This window comes from Clinocottus analis, unplaced genomic scaffold (assembly GCF_023055335.1).
Source record: "Clinocottus analis isolate CAN_PGR_092001 unplaced genomic scaffold, fCliAna1.0.p SCAF_31, whole genome shotgun sequence".
NCBI lineage: Eukaryota > Metazoa > Chordata > Actinopteri > Perciformes > Cottidae > Clinocottus > Clinocottus analis.
This window is the reverse complement of record NW_027176054.1, coordinates 1,378,634-1,392,720: the sequence shown is the minus strand read 5'-3', so window position 1 is coordinate 1,392,720 and position 14,087 is coordinate 1,378,634. Positions and strand designations below refer to the sequence as shown.

At 45.9% G+C, this 14,087-nt stretch overlaps 1 protein-coding gene across 2 annotated transcripts in view; it reads right to left on the bottom strand.

Moving 5' to 3' along the window:
- The window catches only part of slit1b (slit homolog 1b (Drosophila)), a 37,918-nt gene extending 29,570 nt beyond the window's left edge, over positions 1 to 8,348 (bottom strand). Inside the window, exon 1 of one of the 2 annotated variants that reach the window (XM_068595633.1) lies at positions 8,216 to 8,348. Coding sequence is in view for 1 of the 2 variants with exons in the window: in XM_068595632.1 (XP_068451733.1) it covers positions 7,142 to 7,428 (287 nt within the window). In the remaining variant the exon portion in view is untranslated. Of the gene's footprint in view, positions 1 to 7,141; positions 7,456 to 8,215 lie in introns of those variants that run through there. The other variant, XM_068595632.1, reaches the window with a different exon arrangement.
- Positions 8,349 to 14,087: the final 5,739 nt, after the last annotated feature.

Here is a 14,087-nt window from a genome sequence, read left to right as displayed (position 1 = left end):
CACGACCTCATTGTCTGCTTTGATTGACGGCTGCGGAGAAAGAGAAGGGATGATGTCACTCTTCCCACGAGGCTTTGTGGGAGGAGAGGTAAACTGAGCCATGTGTGTGTGCGTGTACCTGTGTGTGTGTGTGTGTGGTGTGTGTGTGCGAGTGTGTGTGTGTGTGTGTGTGTGGTGTCATGTTCCTGTACTACTGTAATGGGTGGAGCAGAGTCCTGACCTTGTCTTGTCCCGTTTAAAAGAAAGAAAGAAAGAAAGAAAGAAGAAAGAGAGAGAGAGAGAGAGATGTTGTGGGTTTTGTATGTGTTTGTGTGTATTTTAGATGTGACACATGAGCATGTGTCTCATATGCAAGAGCCTTAAAAGATGAAATTAAGGAATTATGTAAAATCGAGAAAACGGCCTCAGACCCTGAAGGGTTAAAAGGAAATGAGTTTTGGAGTCGTTTAAAAAAATAAGTATTTTTTTTCGATTTGTTCTCAGTGCAATTTCTCTTTTTCAGGAGTTTCCTATGATTTATCGTTAAATCCCAGCATGCACAGTGTGGAGAGTTGCGTTGGTTCCTCTCCGTGCTTCCACCGTTATACTGCTGGTGGTGGTGGTTTCCTCCCAGTGGGACCAGAGCAGGACCTGAGGTTTGGCTGAAGATCAGCAGGCCGGCCTCCATCCAGAGGTCAGAACTATGACACGGAGCCAACGGCCACCGATGGCCGAGACAGGTTCATACACACTGATACCACTGGATATACATGGCTTCTAACCAATTGTTCATGACTTTTAACCAATTGTTTATGACTTTTAACCAATTGTTCATGACTTTTAACCAATTGATCATGACTTTAAACCAATTGTTCATGACTTTAAACCAATTGTTCATGACTTTAAACCAATTGTTCATGACTTTAAACCAATTGTTCATGATTTGTAACTAATTGTTCATGACTTTAAACCAATTGTTCATGAATTTAGCCAATTGTTTATGACTTTTAACCAATTGTTCATGACTTTAAACCAATTGTTCATGACTTTAAACCAATTGTTCATGATTTGTAACTAATTGTTCATGACTTTAAACCAATTGTTCATGAATTTAGCCAATTGTTTATGACTTTTAACCAATTGTTCATGACTTTAAACCAATTTGTTCATGACTTTAAACCAATTGTTCATGACTTTAGCCAATTGTTCATGAATTTAACCAATTGTTCATGACTTTTAACCAATTGTTCATGACCTTTAACTGAATTTTAATGACTTTTGACCAAATTTTTATGACTTTAAACCAAATGTTCATGACTTTAAACCACATTTCCATGACTTTAAAACCACATTTCCATGACTTTAAACCGAATTTTCATGACTTTTAACCAAACCAGGCACAGGTATTGTTTTAACTCCTTGAAAACTGTGGCGCCTATACCGCCATAAAAACTGTATAATTCACTTCTTCATTTACTCATGAGGCCTGAAAATAGGTTTGTTTACAGGTTTCGCTTTACCGCCGGTATCGAGGAAAAAGGCCCAACGACACCCGTTTCCATCCAGACACAAGCTGGTGCTGGGGATTCAGAACTGGAGTCGAGCCTATGTGACAATTTTGGAAGTGGAAACGAAAATATTGTCAAGTCTTTTGGAGGTCTTACAGTCTGTGGATGGAGGAGGTGGTGGTGGATGTTGGGGGTGGGGGCAGGAGCAGGGGATTGGCTGGGACGGAGGGAGGGGACGGATGGGTGGAGGCGGGTCGTGGCGGGGGGTCCAGAACCGCTCCCTGGATGTGTGTGAAATCACCCGACAGTTTGACCGCACGGGCGGAAAAAAAAAAAGAAACAACAAGCACGAGGGAGGGGAGACGCACCGCGAGGAGGCGACGGCCATGTTGTCGCACGCTGCGAGAACGCCTACACACACACACACACACACACACACACACACACGCGCGCGGACATTGATTGTAAAAATCCTCAGAGGATTGGTCTTCGGGAGGAGGAGGAGGTAAAAAAAAAAAGAAAAAAGAGCCACGAGGAACGAGGTGAACACGAGGCGTGGTTAATGCAGTTTTGCGGCGGCGCGGCGAGGTCAGAGGTCAGCCGAGCGGCAGACTCCCCCTCGAGTGGCGACTCGGCCGAACAATAGCTCATTAAAGCAGAACGCGTCTCTCTCACACACACACACACACACACACACACACACACACACACACACACACACACACCCACACACACACACACACACACACACACACACACAGCCTCGTGGGCAGTGAGGCAGTTGATCCGCTCGCCCACCGTTGGATCTGACATGGAGGAGGAGGAGGAGGGTGAAGATATAAGACATACAGCGAGGAGAGGCGCTCACCCGGAAGAGAGCCGAGTATCGAACATCGATACTCCGTTTGAGCCTCGACAGAAATTCCTCAATGACAGTCGAGTATCTAAAAAACCTGCGAGTCCAGAAGAGTGAAGGTCTTCTTTCCTCTTTGGGGGATTTGTTGAAGCGCAACAAACGTTTAAGGACCGTGGAGCGCAAAGCGTATTTTTATGACCCCGAGTTCGGCATTTTGGCCGTCGACATCTTTTTTTTTAAAGACACAATAGACAACGTGGTGCTTTCAACCCGTCAAGCTTTATCTTCCGCATTGGCGTCACTCGTTTCAACGCCGCCTGATCCTCTCGGATCGTCGCGAGGATTAAGACATTTAAAGTCAAACAAACACGTTTCTCACTGAACCCCTGTCTTTAAATACACCTCATCCCTGAACCAGAACCCTTCTGGGTCACCCCGGGCTGGTTTCGGTCTTTTCTTTGGTCACATGACGACACTCTCAGGCGGCCGAGTCAACACCGGAGGAAACTGCACTGCAGATGGAAAAAAAGCAATCTTTGTTGCAACACCTCTTTTCTTATCATCATCATCCTCCTCTCTACCTCCTCCTGTTCACCGCCCTCATCACATCTTTCTCCCCAGATGCAGCAGAGTGGATGTGACTAACACACACACACACACACACACACACACACACACACACACACACACACACACACACACACGCACACACACACACATCTAATGACACTTCATTAGCGGCATCTTTCCCCACTGAGAGGCTGCGGGCGAAATGGTAAAATGATTATAAAGAGACTGAGAGAGAAGCTGAGTTGGCAGCCACTGCTAATGAAACAAGAAGTGTGTGTGTGTGTGTGTGTGTGTGTGTGTGTGTGTGTGTGTGTGTGTGTGTGTGTGTGTGTGAGGGAGAAAGAGAAAGAGAGCGATAAAGATTGGGAAGTGATAAAGAAACGGAGGAAAAAGAAAATCATCTGGTTACTTTAACAGTTTTTTTTTAAACATGTATACGCCTACTTTCTTACCACGTCAACCCCTTAATGGCCGTTACTCATTATTATTAATAGCCCACGAAATAATACTAAATAAAAAGTTCTTCAACCAAACTGTCCTTGTTGCAAGAGCGCCAGCAATACTTTATCGGAGCGAGCTGGAGCAGTAAAATACACCAACATGATGAGAGGAAACATCCAATCTGGGTGAAAAACTGCTTTTTCCTGGAGTACGAAGTTTTAAGACACTCAGGAAACCTTTGAGTCCACTCGTTTCCTCAGACGTCCTCGTCCCCGGCTCAGATGACCCGGCTCGTCGGGGCCCACGGGGGCATCCATTTCTCCCGCTTTGCCATGACAATCCAACGAGGAAGGAGGGTGTGTGTGTGTGTGTGTGTGTGTGTGTGTGTGTGTGTGTTTAGCTGGACTGGTGCAGTCACCTTGATGAATTACCGTCTTATTGCTGCCCGTCTCCCAGGGAATACTGTACACACACTCGGTGTCTTTCTCTCAAACACACACATCAGTAACGCCCCCCCCCCCCCCCCCCCCCACCCCTCTCCAGTGGCGAGCTGTCCAGCTGACACACACTCAGATCACTTTACATGCTAATTGGACGACAAGCCCTTTAACAAATAGCTATTTAATGAGTTACTGCGGGGCGGAGGCGGCCTCGTGTCTGCAGGACGGTGGACACACACACACAAACAGACACACACACACACACACACACACACACACACACAAACACACACACACACTCACACAGGGTTTTTCTTTGAGAAAACTGTCTGAAATTGTGATTCTAATCGCGGAGGAATGTGTCGGAATAATCGGAAGCGTTGGGAAAGTCTTTCCAGGAGAGACGTCTGCGGCGCTCCGGATGGTTCACAGAGCACAGTGTGAGTTCACTTTGGGAGCGTCGAACACGCACACACACACACACACACACACACACACACACACACACACACACACACACACTTACACAAACCGTCGATTCGGGGACCGCTGAGCAGCGTCATCATCTCGAGGACCGAAGACGCAAAAGGTTGTTCGCTGTTTAAAGAGAAATGTCGTTCAGCTCCGGGGGTTTTCAGAGGGAAAATAATTATATTAAAATCTTGATAACAAAAACTCTAGACGCACAAGCCTCCAGGAAGAGCGCCATGTTTGAAGACAAATTTCACACAGTGGCCAAACGGAGGTATTACAACTTCCTGATCCGTCTCACGGTGCCGCTGGATAAGAGACACCTGAGAATCGGCAGATTTCTTTAGTTTTCTTAAGGTACCGTAAAAGCTCCTACCTTCGGTGTGTGTCCATGCTAGCTCCCCGCTGTAGCAACCTAGCACTGCTGCTAGCTCCCCACTGCTGCTGCTGCTGCTGCTGCTCGCATCACCGCTGCCCGAGTCGGGCATCGAGCTGGTCCCGCTACCTTCGGTGGATAACGTAGAGCTAGCGGGGAACTTGCAGCAGCGCTAGCTGGCTACAGCGTGGAGCTAGCGTGGACACACACCGAAGGTGTCAGCGGCTCGTAACCCGACTTTTACAATAATTCAACTTCCCAGTAAGAGCAGCCCTCATTGAAGTCATTGGGTCTAAAAATATTTTTAAAAATAGACAAAATCTTCTGTTCGTGTTCAAATCCAATGTTCTTGTTTTGTTCTCTCGTCGCGTCCCAAACGGGCTACGAGGTATAAATGATCCCTGAACGTGACTTCCGACTTGAAGATGAATCCAGGTGAGGGTCTGCAGACCTCTGATGGAGCTACGACTCACTGAAAGTACAACAAGCACTCAAAAGATCAACTCCTTCGAGACGAAACTCTGGGCCGAAAGACTTTAGCTTCAGGACTTGAAATACATCCTGGATGCAGTTTTTTTTTTTGGTGTGGGGGATAAAATGACAAATTGCCTTGCCAGATGGGGGCCAGATCCCACACCTGTTGTATCGGACCAGTGTCAGGCTGATGTGGACCCGGCACATTAAATGTAAAACGTTACGGTTTGAACTTTCATGACATGAATTACATCTTTCCGCTCCAGCGGGATGAAAACCATCGGGGCAGCAGGCAACACAATAAAGTGCTTCACCCTTTCACTCGAGTTACGATGACTTGGAAAGGGAAACGAGCGAGGTCTACAGCCTCAGAGTTCTTTTCATTTGTCTTGGACAGGGGGGTCGGGGCCCCGAGGCCTTCGTCCACCGATCATGAAGCTATCAGCCTCAGAGGGGAAACATCCTCCACGCTACAGTGAACCAGAGAGGAGGAAGGATAATGTATCTCTGCCGGGCACCCCTGACAATCATCAATTATTCACACACACACAGGCACTCTCGAACCTGAAATGAACACACACACATAGACACACACACACGTTCAGCCTGCACTGAAATAGCCATACAGAATGTACACAGTGTTTGCCTTTATATATATACACACACACACATACACACTGATGAAATGGTCATTCGATTTTTTTTCATAAGAAAGTAAAATCTTGAAGATATTGGTGACATGACGTGTGTTTCCGGGCTCATTTCTTTGGGCACATCTTCCTTTCTTTCGTGTTCATAATTGTCAAAAGGGCTGAACTCTGTTCCGCTGCAGCGAGGCTCATTTCAGAAAGACGTTCGACGGCACAAAGAGAGAAAATGACTGCAGAACGAGTAGAGAGATGCCAATTAGGACGCCATCAGCATCGGCGGCGGACCAGAATGCAGTGCAGCTATTTTTGAGAGGATGAACAAAACCGTCACTTTGGGGGTTTTTTGTGCAAATTGACCCGTCGCCATCCTGGGTTTCTGCAGCTTTAACACATGAAGCATAGACTTCTATACAACCACAGGAGTCGCCCCCTGGTGGTCAGGAGAGAGAATGCAGCTTTAACACATGAAGCATAGACTTCTATACAACCAGAGGAGTCGCCCCCTGGTGGTCAGGAGAGAGAATGCAGCTTTAACACATGAAGCATAGACTTCTATACAACCAGAGGAGTTGCCCCCTGGTGGTCAGGAGAGAGAATGCAGCTTTAACACATGAAGCATAGACTTCTATACAACCAGAGGAGTCGCCCCCTGGTGGTCAGGAGAGAGAATGCAGCTTTAACACATGAATGGTTTTCAACCATACGCACACACATTATGTTGTGTAGTGAGCGCCACACTTTTACTTTGAAAAACAGACACAGGAAGGAGAAGCGTCGGGTTCCTTTTGTCATTTCTTAGTTTGTTTTTTATGCTTTTCTCACGCCTGAGCGACGTGTTGTCAACAGACGTGAAGACATCTTTGGCAAACACAAGATTTAAAGAACCTCAGAGGCTCCCCGATGAACCTTCAGCTGAACGAGGTGCAGAGAGATGAGTGGACGAGGAAATGAGATGAGTGGACGAGGAAATGAGATGAGTGGACGAGGAAAATTTCTCGCTAATAGGCGATGAGGAATTCGTAAGCTGAACGATGTGAGAACGGTGGAAAGATGGCACGATCAGGAGGCAGTGATGACGAGAGTCAAAGAGTGTGAATGTGAGTGTGTGTGTGTGTGTGTGTGTGTGTGTGTGTGTGTGTGTGTGCGTGCGTGTGATAGGAAGTTAAACAGACTACCGGTGAAGGGAGCTGAAAGGAGCACGAAGAGAAGAAGCAGGAACGACACGTAAAGCATGCAAACACACACAAAACCACGCGGATAAGTGCAGGTTTTAAGATACTTGTGAGGACGTGGGAGTCTAGAATAATATGAACACACACAGACACACACACACACACAGACACACACACACACGTGGTTGGCGTACAACTACTCACAGCCTCTCGGTCCCTCTGGGGATGTTTCTGGGCACGGCGTGGATCCCCAGGCCGTGGCAGTCCACCGTGTTCCCCAGGCAGCTGCAGGGAGCGGGGCACGCCCCCACGCCGCCCCGGCCTGCCGCCGCTAGCAGCAGCATCAGGACGCCCCACGCCAGGACCCTCTGCGGCCCGGATGCGTGAGCCCTGCCCGGGGGGGGCGGCACGGCGGGCATCCCGCGGTCCTGCGGCACTCGGCCACGCTGCAGAAACCAGCCGGCTGATCCTCCGCCGTCCTTCACCATCATCCTTCTCTCCAGAGGGACGACTGACTGACAGCCACCAGCAGCACCAGCAGCACCAGTAACAGGACGACCAGCAGCACCAGTAGAAGGACGACTCTGTCCAAAGTGGACGAAAACGCTCAAAAAGTCCAAACGAGTGAACGGCTGAAAGAGGCTGAGAAAGACGGCAGAGCAGCAGCAGGTGAAGTTCAACTTGATGCCAAAGAAAGAAGACAAGAATATCCTCTTCTTCTTCTCGTCTCCGGCTTAAGAGCTCCCTCCAGTTGGCTTCTCCTCTTCTTCTACTCTCCCGTGTGCTCTCTCTCTCTCTCTCTCTCTCTCTCTCTCTCTCTCTCTCTCTCTCTCTCTCTCTCTCTCTTCTCTCTCTCTCTCTCTCTCTCTCTCTCTCTCTCTCTCTCTCTCTCTCTCTCTCTCTCTCTCTCTCTCTCTCTGCCGTACAGTGTGTTTGCCTCTCCCCTCCACTTTTCATTGAGTCATTGTGCACTGAACAGTGAGCCACTAGAAAAAAGAAAAAGAAAGAAAGGGGGGGACTCCCTCACTCCCTCCTCTGTCACACACAAACACGCACGCACGCACACACACACACACACACACACACACACACACACACACACACACACACACACACACACACACACACACACACACAGAGCAATCATCCATCAAAAGCTTTTACAAATAACAGCATCGTGACTCCTCCCACGCCGCCGCCCGCACCCCCCCTCAACCCCTCCAGTCACACACACTCACACACACACACACACACACACAGCACCCGGAGTGAACTCACATCTATTCAGTGACAGCAGTAGCGGGAGCCGCCACCTCCAGTGACGGCAGCCTTTTCCTCCCTCTCTCCCTGGACGTCTATCTCTCTCGCCCACACACGGTCTCTCTCTCTCTCCTCCCTGGGGCAAGAGAAGAGCCCAAAGGCTGCATGGACACAACGAGGAGGGAGGAAGGAAGGGAGGGAGGGAGGGAGGGAGGGAAGAGGAGAGGAAATCGTGATCACACTGAAGCATCCGACCGGGAGGCTTCAGTGAAAAGGACAAAAAAAAAAGATGAGAAACAGTTTGTTGGAAGAAAATATTGTAAAAGTGTGTGTGCGTGTGTATGTGTACGTGTGTGTGTGTACGTGTGTGTGTGTGTGTGTGTGTGTGTGACTGGCATAACTGGAATGCCATAAGCTGCCACAGAGCTTACTCAGAGGTCTATTATGAATTCACTGGCTCTGAAATTCAAATTCTTTTTTTTTTTTTTTTAGGTAATCTCCACAGAAATGCTGCCTTGGGCTTTCTTTCCTTTTTTGAGATTGCCATTTTACCAAGAAGGAGGAGGAGGAGGAAGAGGAGTAGGGGAAAGGGGAAGTTAATCATCAGGACTGTGGTGGAGGGTGAGAGAGTTCACTGCCTTTACGGATATATTAAAAACTAAATCTGTATCAGTGCAAAGAAATAATAATGAATAACGTCATGATTCAAGAATCCACTGACACAATTTCCAGAGCTCAAAGTGAAGTTTGCTGATTCTGAACAATATTCATGGCCACATTGTTTGGAACGTAACAACTAACGTAACAACTGTAACGCAACAATGTAAAGCAACAACTGTAACATGACAACATAAAGCAACAACGTAACATAACAATGTAACAAAGTAAGGCAACAATGTAAAGCAACAACATAAAGCAACAACTGTAACACAATAACTGTACTGTAACAACATGAAGCAACAACGGAAAGCAACAACGTAACAACGTAAAGCAACAACGAAACGCAACATCTGTAACGTAACAACGCAACAACTTTAACGGACATTGTAGCGTGACGTGTAACGTTGTCACAAGACAACGCAACGTACGATGCCGACATTTCTTTCAAGTGCATAAAACCTGCACGTTGCTGTTCTCCAGACGGCTGGATGCACGATGACCGTCACAGAAACATAAATATGCAGTGAAATACACGTATGTTCATGTATGTTCAGTTACATTTGTGTGTTTTAAGACACGGTTTCCAGTTCATTTCCATAATAAAACAACTCTTTTTGTGTGTTCGTTTAACCCGGAGCTCTTCAGAAGTGACGGAAAACAAATCGTCCGCAGGCCGAGTGGCTGAACCGAATGAGTCATCAGGGCGATAATCTGCAACAAAAGGAGGGGGGGGGGGGGGCTCGTATCTGGGGCCCTAATAGCCTTCTGGGTGGGTGGGTCTTTATGTATTTACTCCAGACGCGTCTGAATTGATTTCCGGATCGACGGAGCAGATGCTTTGGTCTGAAAATGCGGCGATTCACAAAAAAAACGTCCGCATAAAGTCCCTGAATGTCACGTCCACGTGGTGCATTCAAAACAAGACTTTTCTGTTTCGCGAGAATTTACAAGACGCATGTTCAGGTCTTCGCAGCATGATGGCACATCCGACGGTTTTAGAGGGCAGGATGTTATCACGCCATAATGCACAGAATGCACGAGGTTCCTTCAACCTTTTGGTCATCAAACGAGAGAAGTTGCTGCTTTTTCTGAGTCCTTCATGAGAAACGGAAATATCTAAAAAAAAAAAATTAAAAAAACAAGCAATTTGAAGATGTCACCTCGAGCTGTGGGAAGTTGCGAAAGTTCAACTGATAATAAACACACAGATAAAAAATAAACATATACTATTTTAGATTTCTGCTTAACTCATTTGAGTGTTTTTAGTTGCACTGAGCCCAAAAAAAAAAACTGAATTCACGTGAAAAAAAACCCACGTGAACATTATTGCGATATATTGAGTATCACGATATATCACATTTACAACACGACATCTAGTGGGCTGGAAAAGCAATTGATTCTTATTATTCGAGGACCAACAATTTTAGAATTGATTGATAATGAATAAAAGATCGATGCTCGGCTTCCGTGTATCGAGACAATATCAGCAAGGAAAATAGCTCCGTTTTTAGTCGACCAAAAGGTTAAAAAAAATAAATAAATAAAAACGAGCAAGACGAGGAGAATTAAGGTCACAATTAACGCTCAACGTGGTGAAATGTGATGCTGTCATTGCTTCCAGCTCCTTTCATAGATGACACGTAGGAGTCGGCTGCTATCTGAGAACCTTTGAGCAACCGGCTGAATCCCTACCAGCACCGTCGCTGGCTGAGCCCTGACCTCTGACCCCCCTGGAGGGAGAGAGGGAGTTTCTCAATGGGGCGCCAATAAGACAGGATGTTACTATCGTTACAATCAATATGTTCAACAGAGTTAAAGTCAATTTAAACAGCGACATGATGTGTGACGTGCCTGTGCGTTGTTTGATAGCTCCCTCTAGCGGGCAAACACGAGCACTACACTTGTTTCATTTCCCCCCTTTGCATTTCTACGCAAAAGCTGGAAAAATTTAACAAAACAATACAATCGATTGACAATTGAAAAAAAAAGCAAACGCTTTGTAGGAAACAGGTAAAAGGTTTTAATGCAAAGGGTTCACAGAGGAATCCAATGTGCTGTATGTACAAAAAGGAACTTATTTTACAGTGAAATACAAAAAAAAGATTTCCACAGGTGAGACCAGACGGAGCGAGCCTGCAGGGACGCGACCAGCAAGAGATCAGTAACTAGAAGGATTCACATTTATGTAGAAGAGACACACACAGACTGATGTGAACACATGAAAGGGGGGGCGTTCCAATATAAAACATGTTCACACCACACAGAATGTAACGGCTCTCTTCTGAAGAACAGAAGTAGACAAATGAAAAAAGAATCAACGTAGCTTCAATCGCGCTCAAAGACATTTGCATTTCCCAAACGGCAATAAATATACGACACAATACAATTTAGCTCTCCTTTCAAAAAAACACACACAGGACGAGGAGACGTCACGAGAACAAGGATCCAGTTCCAAAAGGAATCCTGTCGCGTTCATTTCGAAATAATAAAGAAAAAAATCCTGTGTGGAAAATAATAAAATGAAGAAAAAAGGCGTTCCAGCGTCACGTTCAACAAACCATCGCTACGACGTCCACGACACCCTCTGGAGACGGGACGCACCGGGAACAGGGTCCCCACACGGGGGGCGTGTGGGAGTGTGTGTGTGTGTGTGTGTGTGTGTGTGTTACAGGAGCTGGTCCCGGTGGTTCCGTCGGCGCTCCACAAGCTAAATGAGCAGAATTCAGTTCAGTCAAACCACGAAGGGGGAAAAGCTGAAAGAACAGAGAATATAGATTTTTTTTTTTTTTTTTTAAAAGGTATTAAATGTAATATACTGTCTGTTAAAAACACGGCGATGCATCAGCATCTTCACCGACTGACTTTTTTACGTAACGGCAACCAAAAGAAACAATGGAAGTCCCAGACGGGTTCCCTTCTGAGTTCTGCTCATTCCAACCAGCTAAAACCAACTTTCATTAAACCATCGACACAAACATCTTCCCACCACGCGGCCAACCAGACGGAGGACACGTCAAAGAAACCAAAGTAAATAAATAAAAACATTTTAAGTCCTGTGAGGTTTGATTCACAAAGTTTGTTTTAAGATGAAAAATGATCATCGAGCAAAAAAAAAATAAAAATCCTGTTTTTCATTTCAGGATGATTTTGGAGAATAAAGTGACTCGCTGAGAAGCGCTCCTGCAGTAACGAGTTAAGACACATCGTACCAACAAACAACAACATCACAGTTTCTAAATGAAGACATAACAGATACAAAAATAAAAAACCTGTACAACATGTAAACACGCTCCACAGCAGACGTTAGCTTAGCTTGCTAGTCGTCACAGATTCGGAAACAGTAGCTGAAAAAAGAAGCGACCAACGCAGAGGCCCCGCCCCAAAGCAGAGGCTCCGCCCCAAAGCAGAGGCCCCGCCCCAAAGCAGAGGCCCCGCCCCAAAGCAGAGGCTCCGCCCACTGTTTGCTTTAAGTTAGTCCCGTTGAGGCAGCGCTGAGCGTCGGGCTTCATTAGACATTATTTCATAATGCTTGCTGGTTCTGTTATATCAAGGTTATTAAATCTAATTATTGTGAGAACACAATCATAAAGGGGAACTAGAAAATTTCGCAAGAAATTTTGAAAGTGTGGCTACTACTGCCGTAAGACCTCGCAATATATAGCTTTTGTTTCTGACGCCCGTCTCTCTTCCAAAGCACTTGAGTTGGTTTGTGTGTTAAACTGATTGGCTGATATGAAGCACCTGTGTGCTGCCGTCGTCATGGTGACCAAGTGAGCGCCAGCAGACTGATTAGAGGCAGACTGGACTGTGGACTTAAGGAAATAAACTACTGAACGTCCTGAACACACACAAACGTATATGAAATATCATATGACCTTATTAATGATCACAGTGTTGACAACTACACAATATAAAACACACGTAAACGTCTTTGTGTGTGTCTGTGTGTGTGTATGTGTCTGTTTGTGTGTGTGTGTTTGTGTGTCTGTGTGTGTGTGTGTTTGTGTATGTGTTTGTTTGTTTGTGTGTGTGTATGTGTGTCTGTGTGTGTGAGACAAACAGACAGAGAGACAGAAGTCATCTGTGTTGTGTGTGCGTGTGTAAGTGTCTGTGTGTCTGTTAAACTGCCCTAACGAGAACACCTGTGGGTCGTTAGATCAAAGGTTGCCATGGTGATGACTTCAAAGGGACTTCCTTACGCTGAGCTTAATAGACCTAAATACTGTGGAACTCCTTTCAAACTATTTTAAAAAAATGGTACTTTAAAAGCCACTATTGCTTCGATATCGCATATTGAGCGTTAGGAAGACCTGATGAACAGATACTGTGACTGGCGAGTCTGTACGATAAAACATGTGTCTGTACGGGCGATTTACAAATCAGGTACGAGCTTCAGGGGAGACGTGGCTTTGGAGGGAGATTTAACATGGCGGCGGATGGCAGAGCGAGGTGGACTTTCTCTCACATTCAGTCCGATTTCAAGACGTCTGAGTCCGTTGGATTCCTATCGACCACAGTTTATGACAGAAGACAAGATTTCCAACGTTTCTATCCAACAATGGTGTATGAAGAGTGAACATTGTGGGAGTAAAGACAAAATACGTTTTATTTTTTTAACAGTTTCTGTCGCTTCTTCTCACTCTGTTAATTGGCGCGCCACCCTCTACGAACGTTTCGTGAAATTTTTTTAATGTTTTTTGCATTTTTCGGGAAAACGTACGGGCGAATCTCCTAGAAAAGTCATAGCTCACGATTCCCGCGCAAACCGCACGTTTCGATGTAATTTTTGCGCATGTGCTGGCAACGCTCTGGGAGGAGTAGTGGTTTGACTATAAGAAGAATAATAATAATAATAAGCCCGCAGGAGAACATGAAGTGTGCTTCCAGCATGGGGTCTCTGACCCCATGCGGCTGAAGCCACACTTAACAAGTCCAAAGTACCACAGACACCAGAATTCATGTGGTAAAAAAATTAATATATACAAGAAAATTCAGAAAGTCATTTAAAAAAAAGAGAAATTTGGATCAACTCGTATCCTCATGAACTAAATTCTCTTTTTCCGTCCGAGTGGATTAATTTTTCTAGTGTAACTTTACTTTGTTCGGAGCTCTGCAGGATTCATTCAGCTGTGAAGCTCTTGCTGGAGACGCAGAGTTCCTCTGGTTTAAAAGAGGAAAGCTGCTGTTCATCAGCTTCACAGTAAACAAGTAAAACACAGAAACTACCATG